The sequence below is a fragment of the Triturus cristatus genome, chromosome 3_1 (assembly GCF_964204655.1).
Source record: "Triturus cristatus chromosome 3_1, aTriCri1.1, whole genome shotgun sequence".
Lineage (NCBI taxonomy): Eukaryota > Metazoa > Chordata > Amphibia > Caudata > Salamandridae > Triturus > Triturus cristatus.
The window spans coordinates 1,060,359,642-1,060,374,239 of record NC_140583.1 but is presented as its reverse complement, the minus strand read 5'-3'; the positions used below and the strand labels follow the sequence as shown (position 1 = coordinate 1,060,374,239).

The following is a 14,598-nucleotide window of genomic DNA, read 5'->3' as shown; positions in this document are numbered from 1 at the left end:
AAAGGGCGATGCATCTAGCTTTCTCCAGCTAAGACTGCTAATAAGAAAACAGTCAAATGATTCCAGAGGGACAGATTGAACACAATTGCACTCAGAAAGTGACGATAAAGCTGTGATGCATGTTGTTGCAATGCATATGAAGTAGACCAGTCTGTGTAGATTGCAATCAGCCTGGTTGTTGTCACCTTTCTGGGGCAATCTGTGTGTCAGCACCACATGCAGTTGCAAGACAAAGGAATCGGAGTACTAATCTTTCAAGGTCACTCAGCAGGTGCCACACCCTCTTTACCATCTCGTCATGCCACGCCTTGACCCTTTTGCATTTAGGCAACAGTTTGAACCCTAATGTTTTGCCTAATTGTTTGAACCGCTGCCAGATGAAACCTGTTGTTTTGTGGAGCAATTGACTTCACCAGGGTTAATATAAAGGAGTATGAGTGAGTGACTTATTTGTGATTTTTGTTTTTGTTTGTTGTTAAATGTATGCTTTTTTCTTGTTGCTCTCAACAGTCCCCAGAACCAATATCCCCCAACAGAAAGTCATGGCCGACAGCAGTGACGATTATGATGAGTTATCCCATAAGGTAACGTTATGAGTTAAGAGAAATGTGATAAGTTAGCTTTCAAGACAGTAGGATTTTGTGAACCTTGGGCCAGGAAGAACCACACTGAAGCCTAACTTGTTAGGTATACGTGTTTTATTACATGTGGTTTTTTTGTTCACAATAATTAAACAGTAGCTAGACATGACGGGGGGAAGGGTCTTGAAATGAAAATGTCTGCATTGTAGGGTTTCATTGATGTCAAGCACTGGAATAGCCCTACCCATGTGTAAACACTTTTATGGTGTGTGTGTGTGTATCTATATCTATATCTATATATATTATTTTTTAACACTGTAGCCTATCGCAGGCTAAAGTTACTAATGATCTTTTGTTTGTTTTTTGGAATGTACACACAAACTGTATATCACAGTTATTATGTATCTCACAGCCAACCTCATCCCAAGTAGCATTCTCATCTACAGATCACACACCATGTTCTCTGACACAATCACAGACTTTGCCGTACCACTAGCCACCAGTGCTAGTAATTACATCCTATGTGAACACCTGAACTTCCACCTGGAAGACCACGCTGAGCCCAACTCAAAATCACTCATTGAAGTCCTTGAAGCCTGAGTTTGGACCCAATGAGTAAAGAGACCTACCCACACTGCCAGACACCACCTTGTCCCTATTTGTACCATTTTTTCATACAACAGCCAAGTCGAAGAGCCCACATAGTCTCCTGGACAGACCATGTACTCATCAATTTCAGCATCCCCGTCCTAGTCCAACGCATACTCGCCACCACCAGACCAGCCTGCCAAAACTGTAGCAGCATGACTTGCAAGAACTGGAACCCTGCTCTTAAATATCATTGAAGCGAACACAGCAACACCCTCCTCAAAGCCATCAAGAATTTCAACAATTGGATCATCTTCTACGCTGACTGTCTGTCCATCCTCAAACACAGCAATACAACAAGATCTGGACTCCAAGCTGGTTGGCACATCAAGTAACTCAGACTGATGAAAAGCCACTGCAAACAACTAGAGCGCAAATGTAGAATGAGCCAGGACAATGCAAATAGAGACACATCAAAATCACTGGCACTACCACCAAATGATCCAGACAACCAAGCGTGGCGATCAAGCAGACTGCATCGATGCCGGCACCAACAGAAGCAAAGAAATCTCTGCTATAGTGAAGGATTTCACCTCTCAAGCGGCCTCCTCCAACTCAATCACCCCCTTGCAGGACCTCTGCAATAATCTTTGTTCTTCAGCAACAATATCCGTTCCATTTACAGCCACTTCAACCCGCAACTGGAATGGACAGACCTCGCCAACTGTTTCCCAATCTTATCTTAAGAACCAATGCTAAACACACGGCTCGTCATCAGCCCAGAAGAAACTGCCACCACCATGAAGTCCATCCAGTCGGGTTCCCCACAAGACCACTGCCCACACCACGCCTACTCCAAAGAACTGAAACCTATCAGCCCCATGCTCACATTCATTCTGAATGCTTCTTCCTCAGGCTTCCCAGATGGTTGGAAAGGTGCAACTCCCCTCCAATTTCTGAAGAAACCCTCTGCGGACCCATCAATGCTTGCCAACTAAAGACTAATCTCCCTGCTACCATTCTTGGTCTAAGTCTTCGAGAAAACTAGAAACAGACACCTTACCGAACACCTCAATGAACACCAACTGCTCAGCATCACTCAGTTTGGTTTGAGACTCGACCACAGCACAGAAGCTACCCTCATCGCCACCTCAGATGACATCTGCATGACTCAGGACGGAGGAGATAAGGCGGCCCTTGAGCTCCTGGACCTCTCCGCAGTGTTTGACACAGTCTCCCACACCATCCTCATCCAATGTCTACAGGACATCAGAATCTAAGGACATGCACTCTGATGGATCTGGCACTTCCTGACTGGAAGGACCCAGTCAGTTAGCCTGGCACCAAACACCTCGGATATCTGTGACTCAGTCTGCACAGTTATGCAGGGATCCTCCCTCAGCTCGACCCTCTTCAACTCATACATGATTCCTCTAGCCAGCATCATCTAAGCTCACAAGATAAAGGTTCTCTTTGATGCCAACGACACACACCTCATTCTCTCCCTCATGGAAAAGACGTCCAGTACGCGATCATGTTCGAATCCTACATCACTGAACGCGCCCTCTGAGTGAAGGCCAACTATCTGAAGTTGAACATGGACAAGACAGAAAATCTGGTCTTCCAGAAGAGCACTGTACTTGGTGGCCGACAGAGCTAGGACTGACATCCACCTCCACCACATACTCCAAGAAGCTCTGGATCGTTATCAACAGCAAACTCAACTCAACTAGACTGCTCAAGTCCATTCGGTCACTGCCTCATGCTTCCATACCCTGAAGCTTTTGAGGAAGATCATCTAATGGCTCCAAATTAGCACCCAGAAAATGTCACATACTTCCTTGTCACAATCAAACAGATCTACAGGAATATCCTTCATGCCAGGAACAACAAAATACTCACCCTAAGGCTGCAGACCATTCAGAACTCTGTGGCCAGAATCACTTTCAACCTCCCACGCTGCACTTGCATCTACCACACCTGAAGGAGCTCCACAGGCTCCCCTACACATACCAGCAGAATTCAAATTCCTCACTCACGCTTTCACAACACTTCATAACACTGGCCCAGCATATCTTAACGGTCTCATCTGCTTCCACATACCTTCCAGATACTCTGCTCGTTCGGACTACTACTTGTACACAACCCATGCATACGGAAAACCAGTTGCAACAGTCGAGCCTTCTCCTATGTTGCTCCTGAATAGTGGAACAACCTGCTGCTACACAAAAGAGCATCCTCCTCACTTATTGAATTCTGTAAGAAGCTGAAGAGTAGTCCCACTAAGCCATTGGTTATGCTAGACTTGCACTAGCTCAGCGCCAGGATACCCTCCTGAGTGATAGTGTGCTCTAAAAATCTGCATAAGATAAATTTTCACCTCCGATAGTTCACAAGATGAGACCTATCTTCCACTTTTCTAAATTAATTAATGGCCTGACTTTGCTCCAGTACTGGAAGATCAATTGAATAATACCATCAAAAAAATCAAGTCTGCTTTTTACCATGAGGACATCATTCCTGCAGGTATGATTAAACATTTTTTCACCTTTTCAGCAAACTATAATATTGCCTAATTATATGCTCATTAAATAAGTGCATCCTCTCTGAAGCACGTAAATATAGACAAAAATGGACAGCCACTTTCCCTCTAAAGAAAATCACAGCTGATGCTCGCGTACTGTCTAATTATCATCCTGATGTATGTCTTCCATGACTGGCCAGAGTTATAGAAAAATATGTTGTTGAGCAACTTGCTACACTTTTCAACTAAGAAGTTGTTAGCACAATACAATCTGGCTTTCATAAAGGGTGTGTCACCGAAAACACAACACTTTAAATCGACATTCACTGTATGCAGGATAATGGCAATATTTGCCACCTTATCCTTCTTTATTTATCGACAGCTTCAATACAATTGACCATAGACTATCTTTGACCTCTGCATTGGCTTCAGAGATTGGATCCTTGGATGTTTGTCCAAATTTCTGACTAACCGAAAACAGCTGGACAGGATGGGCAACAATATCTCCAGCCCCAACTCTGTTACGTGCGGGGACCTTCGTGGATTTATTATTAGCCCAAGTTGCTCAATAAGAATCTTGATGGAGGAGGCAGTGGTTATGATTCGGAGTGTGTTGGTGATACCTATTTGTGCCTAAAAGCATCTTCACTCTGAGACATTTGCTCCATCAAAGGTTTTCTAACAGACGTCCACAATGGGATGTCACTGTACTTCTGTAAGTAAAAACCTTAATAAACTGATGTCGTCCTCATTAAATGTCCTCACAACTCCAAATTTAAAATTCTCACTTCATCTTACTCTCCTGAACCTTTTGCTGCAACCCTTTTCTCCTCTCACGTACCTGTGATATTTAGCTAAAGTTTTCTTCTTTTATTCACAATATTTCTTTCCCCTGTATGCCATATTGAGACTGGTTTGTATTGCTGTCCTGGCGTTATTCTTTTTAACTCTATGTCTTCAGTAGTTATTTGTCTCTTCCACATAAGGTGTTTACCATACCCCACCTGTTGTGTTGAAATAACACAGAAAAACGGAATTAAAACACCATGCACCCTTTCAGTTTTTTATTTCTCACTTAGAGACCGCTTTTAGCGGTCTGGTGTTGAAGACCTTTTGTGGACAGTTTAAAAAGTTCTGTGGACTTTGGGTCAGGCCTTTGTTTACATTTGTTTGGTTTTCATGTCAAGTTAATTTACTTGATTCTCATTTGATGGTTTTCATTCCTCTTTCATTTGTCTCCCCGGTAGCTTAACTTCCACACCGTTCTCTTGATTGGATGATTTGTATCCTTCCACTGCTCTTATTCAGGGAACTACTTGTTTATTTTTCCTTCAGCACTTTGTGGGAGTGGATGTGTGTTCCTGCTTTCCCCCATATGTTGTCGCGATCCCCCCCCAAAAATACTCACTTCTCTGTGCTCTCCATGTTGTTCCTCTCCAGCTCACGTATTGCTTCTCCCTCTATGTGCAGCTTTTCGGTTTGCTTTTTAATCTTTTGATTTCTACATCCTTCCACCAGTTCCTCTGTTTCGAACACCCCTACTGCCCATGCTTCCTTTGCATGGACTTATCACCTACCCGTTCCTTCGTTGCTTCCCTGTTCCTCTTGTCAGGTCTTCATGTTTAGTTATTGTTTAAATACTGTCACTGAGGATCCATCAAACAAAAGCTAAGCCTGGACCTGGAGGACTCTCATTTTTTATTAGCTCTCGAGTCACCGCTTTTGTTGTGCCCTAGTTAAGAAATTCCTCTTTGAGTGATCAGGGGCCATATGTAGGTAGCATACAATTTACCACTTCTTAAATACCGAACTTTACCGATTCGGTATTTAAGAAGTGGTAACTTGTATGTAGGTAATAATTTGGTAAATATTACCGAATCGGAGAAATTCGGTAATTACCGAATCGGTATTTACCGATTCGGTAATGAGGCATACCTTCCCATTGATTCCTATGGGCCTGGAGGCCCATAGAAATCAATGGGAAGGTATGCCTCATTACCGAATCGGTAAATACCGATTCGGTAATGGGGGGAGCACATTCAAGGGTGGCAGGGTGTCACATTGACACCCTGTTGCACCCCTGATTCCTGCATGTGTGCACATGTGGCGGACATACATGCCCTAAGGGCATGTATGTCTGCCACATGGCACTCTTTTTTTCAGCAAAATATTGCTTTTTGCAATGTATTCGGTATTTAACACCAACCTATATTTGGTGTTAAATACCGAATTTCAATTCCCTCACAACACTCATTAGAGTGTTACCTACATCTCATTTCAGGATTCGGTATTTACCGAATCGGTAAAATTACCGATTCGGTAATTTTACCGATTCGGTAAATTACCGAATCCTGAAATATGCCCCCTACATAGCAAATGCCAAAATACCGGTCGGTAACGGGATAATTACCGAAAATCGGCCGTTACCGACCGGTATTTGGCTTCCTACATATGGCCCTTAATGATTTAAGATAGCCATGGACTAATGGTAATAGGTATCTAGCCAGTGTCCTTGACTGTTTCCACTATAAAATATGCCCTTGTTTTAGGAGTTTTCCGACAATATTCAGTCTTGTTGCTTCTCTAGATGGCAAGTCATGGAATGTGATGATGTCATCTACCAGTGAATATTCTTAAGGAGAGCATTTGATGTAGGAGCATTAGATGTGGAATATGTGCGTTAATCTGTATCCGTAATGCCCCTAATTGCAACGTGTTGGATTATGCTTCCTACTGCATTTTTCTAATGGCAATCTCCCTGATGTATGTTTTGAAAACCTTCTGGGTGACGAGGCATAAAGTCTGTTCTTCAGAATATTGGTTCTTCAAAATGTTGTGTCTGGATACAAGCTTTTTAAGTATGATCTGTCTGCTGTCAGACGCCTATCAACCATGGGTGGTGCAGGTACAGTACTACCCTTCAGGAGCCGGTGAGACATGCTATGGCAACAGGTTATCTGCAGTTTCCACTAAACATGGTCTTACTGCGCAGGAAATTCAAAATAGATGGGGACATTGAAGGAAGATGTCTTAATGCTTATCTTTCTTCATGCCTTCTGTTGACATCTAATGCCTATGTGTATATATGTATGTATGTGTGTATGTTTATTATTTTTTTACAATGAACAACAGTCAGTTAAAAAACACAATTCTTTAAATTAATGCAGAAATACTTGTTCACTATTTGCAACCACACATACATACATCACATCACAGCTGTTATCATTACTCCAAGTCGATGAGCATATTGCATACTACAAAAGAGTTTCATCTATTTCAGTTACTTAAGGTCCACAGTTAACAGTGCTCATTCCTACCAAGAAAAGTGTGTGTGTGTCTGGAGAATCCGTAAGTAATTTCAGACCATTGCATTCTACCCTTCATCACCTTCGAGTAGCTTTAATGTGCAGTTCCTCAGCCTCTACCCTTTGGAGGAAATGTTTTTTCCATCTTTTATAAGTAGGTAGCCTTTCATTTTTCCAATGTTAGGAATCCTACATGTTACCAACACACTGCCGAATGACAAACTTACTATTTATCTTGTTATTCCCTTTTTTTAACAGGGCACATGCCTAACACCCAATGTTTCATTTGTTTTTCTAGTACACTGCCTGTTACTATTTTCAGAACACTCACCACTTTATCCCAAAAGATTATATGTGAACAATACCATACCATGTATGTATGTAAAATAATCCCCCCACCCTCACCACTTGTACCAACGGTAGCATTAATATCCGGATATTGCTTAGCCAGTTTTTGCGGAATAAGACATTCTGAAAAGCATAATGTGGAATTGTCCTTCCTGTGTGTGGGGACCCCCGGGCACCTTGCATATGTGTGTGTGTATATATAGTAATTATATGTTTGTGGGGAGTGTTTGTTCTATTGGGGGGTGGGAGGGTGAATGGGGGAACTGTCTGGCCAGGTTGGGGGAGGTCGCCTGTGGGCGGGGGGGTGGGTTGGGGTTTGGGGTGGGGGGTTCGCACGCACTGTGGAGCGGTAGGTCGTTTGTTGCCTTGCTCTGTGTCTGGATTGAGTGGTCTGATAATTGTCGGTGGGTGGCACTCTGCTTTGGGTCAGTTGAGACGCAACCGCTGTAACGCAGAGTATCTGTGATGGGAGAACCTAGTGAACTGACTGGTGATAATGATAAAGCGTCCCTGAGGGCACTGACATGGAACGTGAGGGGGTTGAATGATTTCCGTAAATTGAGGAAAGTGCTGAATTACCTGCGTAGGCATCATATAGATCTGGCGCTTCTACAGGAGACGCACCTCCCCCTCACGAGCCATATGCTTAATGCGAGGGGCTTGGCAGGTAACAGCGTTGCGGCAGGCTTCACCTCGCATTCCAGGGGTGTGGTCACCTGGGTGAATCCTCGATCCAATTTGGTGCTGAAGGTACTAGAAGCAGACCCGGACGGGCGTTACTTGATTGCCCGGTGCGCAGGGAAGGGTCATGATTTAGTGGTAGTCAATGTGTACGGGCCCAATTACGACAACCCTGAGTTCTATGCGGCTCTGGCCGCCAGCTGCCGCCGCTATACGCATGCTCTCATGGTGTGGGGGGGTGACTTTAATTTCACGTTTGACCCAGCTTTGGATCGCCCCTCTGGGCCGGTGCGACGCCCGGCGGCTGCTGCCTTACACATGCAGGCGGAGCTCACCAGACTCGATTTGGTGGACGCCTGGAGACAGGGACACCCGGGGAAGGGGGGATACACGCACTACTCTGCGTACCACGACGTCCACACTAGAATTGACTATTGGCTGACGTCACAGTCGCTACTTGCGATGGTCAAGGGCTGTGCGGTCCTCCCGCGTACGCTTTCGGATCACTCCCCGCTACTCCTAATATTAGATACCTCGGTTAAACGTATCCCACCATTTACATGGAGGCTCCCGCCATACTCGCTACTAGACGAGGTGTTCCGGGGCGAACTGGCGGCGGATATAGGGTCCTTCTTCGACAACAACTTGGGCTCTGTCCAGAGTTTCCACACGGTCTGGGACTCGTTCAAAGCCTACATCAGAGGCATGGCCATGGCCAAGCATTCTGGTGTACTAAAATTTATACGGGGGAGACTTAAGGAAATAGAGTCTCAGCTGGTACAGCTGGAAGAGAGACAGCAGTCGTCTGCGGACCCCGCGGTGGAGGCTCAGATTCAAGCGTTAGTCTCGGAATATCACAGGGAAGCGGACAGGGAGGTGCAACATATGAGCAAGTATGCTACGGCCCGGGTGTACGGGGAGAGCGAGCGCCCAGGCTCCCTGCTTGCGAGGATACTGCGTAATAGCAGGAAGCCCCTGGTCATCGACGAGTTGGTTACGGGGGCTGGCACAGTGGTCACTGGGGAGGAGGCGATCAGCGCCGAGTTCAGGGACTACTACGCTGGGCTTTATACAGCCAAGTCCGCCCAGATGGAGGAGGAAATAGAGGATTACCTCAGTTATATCAAAATGCCCTTTTTATCCGACTCTCAGAGGGAGTTCCTGTCGCTCCCCATACAGCAGGACGAGATTTTGGAGGCACTAGAGGGAATGAGGTCTGGCAGCGCCCCTGGGGCTGATGGGCTGACGGTGGCATTTTATAAAGCATTCAAAGATAAGCTCCTCCCACATTTGATAACCTTATTCGATGGCATATGCCAGGATGGCTACATGCCGGACACTATGCGCGAAGCGCTCCTAGTTACCATTCTGAAACCAGGGAGGCCCCCTAACGTGTGTGGATCATACCGGCCGCTCTCACTCATCAATGTAGATGCAAAGTTGTATGCTAAGGTGCTGGCCACGCGTTTGGCGCTGCTGGTGCCGGAACTCGTGGCGCCAGAGCAAGCGGGATTTATACCTGCCAGAAATCTTACATACAATATTCGCACGGTACTGGGGACCATGCAACACGTGCGTCCGGAAAACAAGGCCTTGGCCATTTTCCTGGATATGGAAAAAGCATTCGACTCGGTTGAGTGGCCCTTTATGGTACGGGTGTTACGTAAGATTGGGTTGGGGGAGCCCTTTTTGCAGATGCTGGGAGCATTATACTACCAGCCCACAGCCAGGCTACGAATGGGCGACCGGGTCACGGAAGCCTTCAGGGTCAGCAGGGGAACCAGGCAAGGCTGCCTTCTCTCCCCTCTTCTTTACGCCCTGGTGGTGGAACCTTTGGCGTGCGCTATCAGGGAGTACTACCGCTACGAGGGCATTAATTTTCCCACCTATCAAATCGGTATTTCCACATATGCATATGATACGCTGCTTTATGTCCGGGACCCGGAGGAGAATCTCTCGTCCATACTACGGGAGGTGGTCAGGTTCGGAGCGCTGTCCGGCCTCAAGGTGAACTGGAGCAAGTCACTGGCATTCCCGTTGACGCCGGTAACGGCCCCGTTCCCAATGGACTATCCACTGCAATGGACAACGGACTCGGTTAGGTACCTGGGGATACGGCTACATAAAGACCCTGAGGTGTTACTCAAAGAAAATTATGGAGTGGCATACGCCAAATTGGTCGAGGATGTAGAGTCGTGGAACCGACTGCCCTTATCCCTGCTGGGCAGAATAGCTATCATGAAAATGGTCATCTTACCGAGATTCTTGTTCCTCTTCACCAACATCCCCATAGTTTTGTCTAAGGCCTTTTTTAAGCAGCTGACCCAAACTCTAATTAAGTTGGCCTGGGATGGCAGACAGCCTAGAGTACAATGGAAGGTGTTAACCCTTCCGTACGAAATGGGGGGGCTGGGGGCTCCAGATATGGAGAGATATTATAGGGTCGCGCAGGCGGCACACCTACACGCGTGGATACATGCCAGCGCGGATGTCCCCCATGTCACCCTGGAACGTCTGTTCGCTGACCCACTCCCATTGCCCGCGGTCGTTTTCCAACCAGCGGACCGCTCGGTGGGGCGACTGGACTCCCTCAAAGCCACGACTCATGCATGGCAGGCGTTAATGAGGACGCACGACTGTGCACTTCTGTACTCCCCTCTGCTACCGGTGGAATGGGTGCTTTGGCTCCCCCCGCTGAGGGAGAGGGGAGTGGTTCAGGCATTGGACGCACTGGGCATTACGCGAATGGAGGATTTATTCGCGGATGGGGTTGCCAAAACGTGGGACCAGCTTGGGCTGGCTCACTCTACCCACAACCCCCTGCAGCGCTTTCAGTTCCACAGGGTTCGTAGGGCATTATCGGTAGCACTGGGCCCGGGCATGGCAGAACCCCCGGAGGTCCCGGAACTCACCTACATTATCAAAACGGTAGCACCGCCCAAATTGATCTCGAACCTTAAAAGAATAGGAGACCGGCAAACGGCACGTGAGTACGCCACGGCGCGACGAGCCTGGCAGGAGGACCTGCAATTAGAGTTCTCAGACGAGATGTGGAGATATTGCTGTGTCAGCACCAAGACGATATCACTCAACGGCCGGCACAGGTTAGTGCACTTTAAGTATCTGCAGAGGGTGTACTATACCCCGGAACGGTTGCATAGGTACGGGCTCAGGACATCAGCGGAGTGCGAGCGGTGCCACTTCCCGGTGGCTGACTTTATGCATATGGCTTGGCACTGCCCGGGAATTGCCAAGTTTTGGACCGAGGTGTTCATTGAGTTGAGCCGGGTCTTTGGCACCGAGATTACCCCCAACCCGGCCTTGGCGCTGCTGGAGTACTCCCGGCCTCTCCCGGTGGCGTTGCGACGCTTAATAGACATGGCGCTGCTTATTGCTAGAAGGGTCGTCGCAATCTGCTGGATGAGGGGGCCCCTCCCCACCAAGAAACGGTGGGCCAGTGATATGCTGTATTGCAGTACACAGGCTGAGACATATAGTGAATTGCTGCCGCCGAAGAGTCGTCCCAAGAATTTCTGGGGGTTATACAGGATGTATTTAACGGCTGAGGCCCCGGCACCGTCGGACGGGGGGAGTGAGCAGGGGGAGGAGCTTGATAGACGGGTGCCAGCGGAGTGCGCACCGGCTACTGATCCGGACCTGGGGTGACTGTGGATGAGTGGCGCGGGCCTGCGAGTCGGTATGATCGTTTGCCTGAGGGGCATGTGAAAGGGCGTACAGTAGGCCCCATGGGGTCCTCGGGGCGGGGGCAATGTGAGAGTAAATGTGCGGTGTGGAGTGGTGTGCTGACTGATGGTGGTACAGTGCTACGACTGGCTGAGCGAGACTGACGTGACAGTGGACACACACAGGCGGGGAAGGATGACCAGAGGAGACAGTGATCGTGCGCTGGGTGGGTGGGGGGGTGGGGGTCGGGGTTGTGATTGGATTTCATGAGTGTGCTTGGGTTCGCCAGTTCGGGCTGACAGTCCAGGATTCCCCGTGATACCCACAGACTACTATATGGGCTAGAAGTAGCGTATATGCTATGCGCAGTCAGGCTCAGTAGGCTATACTTGTCATACGTTGGGTAATTGAGACGCCGCCGGTCCTCCGGGATGTCAGCTGAACGGCTGTGTTAGTGACAGTGAGGAGGCCCGCCCGTTTGGCGGAGCCTTGTTCTTGTTAAGCGAACTGCGGGCAGCTGCCCTGTGTATCTCCTTCTTACCAATAAAGGTTTTTGAAAACTTAAAAAAAAAAAAAAAAAAGATATATATAGTCATTATATCTTACTTTGCATTAAAAAAAAATAGATATTCACGGAAAAAAATCAAAGGTTAAACGGACGTTATAGTTAATTGAAAATGTCAGTCAAAACGTACTATTTTAAACTAAAAGAACCACCGTAAATTCACCAGTTATAATATTTATGTCAAGTAACAATAGCTAATGCAGTCTAGTAACTATAATTTGCGCCATTGTTACGTACTGCTTTTTACCTCCCATATTACATCGCTCATCACATGTTCTATGATAGCACGGATGACATCACTGCACCATCTGAAATGACATCATTGATGACAACACTGCACGCACTGTAACTTTTGGAGAACCAGCAGCTTCCATTAGTCAGCATGCAATGTACTTGACAGTTTGCCTCACATCCTCAGTTATTTTTTCTGGATCATGCTGACAGAATCTCAGGACACTTCAAAGGTTTTGAGCCTTATATTTTCTGAGGATTTCTCTTCAGACAATTATTCTTTTCAACTTCACTCAACGTTTTGGTAGAGTGCAAGATGTTCCCTGTATTATTTCACCTTTAGGGAATTTTCTTCACTAAAACTGAATGCATGATGAAGAGAAGTGCCCCAACTATGGGAGAAAGAAGGCTACTTCTGATCCCTGTGGCCTTCTAGCTTCTCATTCTCTTAAAGACTGTCTTTATGTACAAAATGACAGCAAGGGCTCTTAAAGACAGAGAATCAATATGCCTCATATGTAAACTAGACGACCTCTGTGCAGAAAATCAAAACAAGAAAAGTGACTAGACCTCATCAACTCTATCATTCTTATTATGAGATTTGTAAAGTGCAGCTGTTACTCAGAGAGTGTCCTGGTGCTAGATAGCAAAGTCTGAACCCCAAATGACAGAGATGCTAGAAGGCAGAACTGATGAATCAGGTCTTAAGGAGTCTCTTAAAGGTCTGAATGTCCCCAGTGGCATGAAGCTGAACTGAGAGGGCATTCCACTCCCTTGTGGTCAGCTAGCTGAAGGAGCTACTGTTCAGCTTTTTTCTTCTGAATTGAGTGATTACTACCAGCAAGGAGTTAGATGACCGTAGAGACCGAGCTGATTGGTATGGGGTGAATCTGTTCTACAATTACGGAGGACCTTAATGTGTGTCAGAACAGACCTTGAACCTCACGCGTTTTTTATGGGTAATCAGTGCAGTTCTTTTAGGCCCTGTTAGACATGAGCTCTTCTGGAGAGGCGTAACATAAGACTGGTGGCAGTGTTCGTCACCAGCTGTGATCTCTTCAGGAGGTAGGCAGGTAGACCCCAGTACAGAGAATTGGCATAATCTAGCTTTGAAGTGATCAGGGCCTGGATCACATCTTTTTGTGGTGGAAGGTAGAGAAGGAGATAGAAAAACTTCAAAAGCATTTTTAGTACGCCAAAGCAAGTACCTACCACCCTCGCCACCTTAAGGGGGATGAAAGAAGCAGTGGTATCGAACTTTACCCCAAAACTATGCGCTACCATGGTAAGGGGAGGTTGTGGGAGGAGCGGGTATCCCAGCTGGGCAGGGGGGACTTCAAACAGCAGAATTTCAGTCTTGCTGGTGTTGCATCGGAGGCCACTGTCACACATTCACTGAAACACAGTTCTCATACAAGCCTGGAAGTTGAACAGTGTGTTGGGTGTGTTTCTGTTGAGAGTGAGGAGTAGTTGCGTATTATCTACGTAAGATACTGTCTGTACTCCAAAATATTCAATTAGAGGTGCCAAAGGAGTGAAATAAGCATTGGACAATATGAGGCTTAGTGCAGACCCCCCCGAGGGACCTCCTAACCCAATGGTTTAGGATCAAAGGCAAATAGGGCCATCCAGACTGATTGGGACCTGTCAGAAAGGAACGGAGCTGTGCAAAGGCTGAACCACAGCACTTATGGCTTTGAGGCGCTGCAGGAGTGTCAAATGTGAGATCGTGTCAAATTCCGCGGATAGATCAAGGAGGATCAGTGCCACCTGCTTTCCCTGATCCACTTCTAGCTTGATTGTGTCTCACATCTCTAGCAGTGTGGTCTCAGTGCTGAACCCCAGGCGAAAGCCCGACTGGGTAGGGTGAAGTAGCATGTTCTGCTCTAAGAGGGCGAAAGTTGCTTATTTATGAGCATCTCTAAAATCTTGGTTAAGGATGGCAGCAGGGAGGTGGGGCGGAAATTGGCAAGATTGGTCTTGTCTGCTGATGGTTTTTGAAAAGGCGGAATCAGCTTGACTTGCTTCCAGCCACTGGACATTGTGGCCAATCGTATTGACTGATTTAAGAGCTGATTTAAAGTGGGGTTA

General features: G+C 46.9%; 1 protein-coding gene across 5 annotated transcripts in view; it reads left to right on the top strand.

Moving 5' to 3' along the window:
- The window catches only part of IFT46 (intraflagellar transport 46), a 128,269-nt gene that overhangs the window by 16,813 nt on the left and 96,858 nt on the right, over window positions 1–14,598 (top strand). For all 5 annotated transcript variants that reach the window (XM_085645844.1, XM_085645847.1, XM_085645846.1 and 2 more), the window contains exon 3: window positions 511–584. In XM_085645844.1, coding sequence (XP_085501970.1) covers window positions 511–584 — 74 coding nt within the window. The remainder of the gene's footprint in view (window positions 1–510; window positions 585–14,598) is intronic.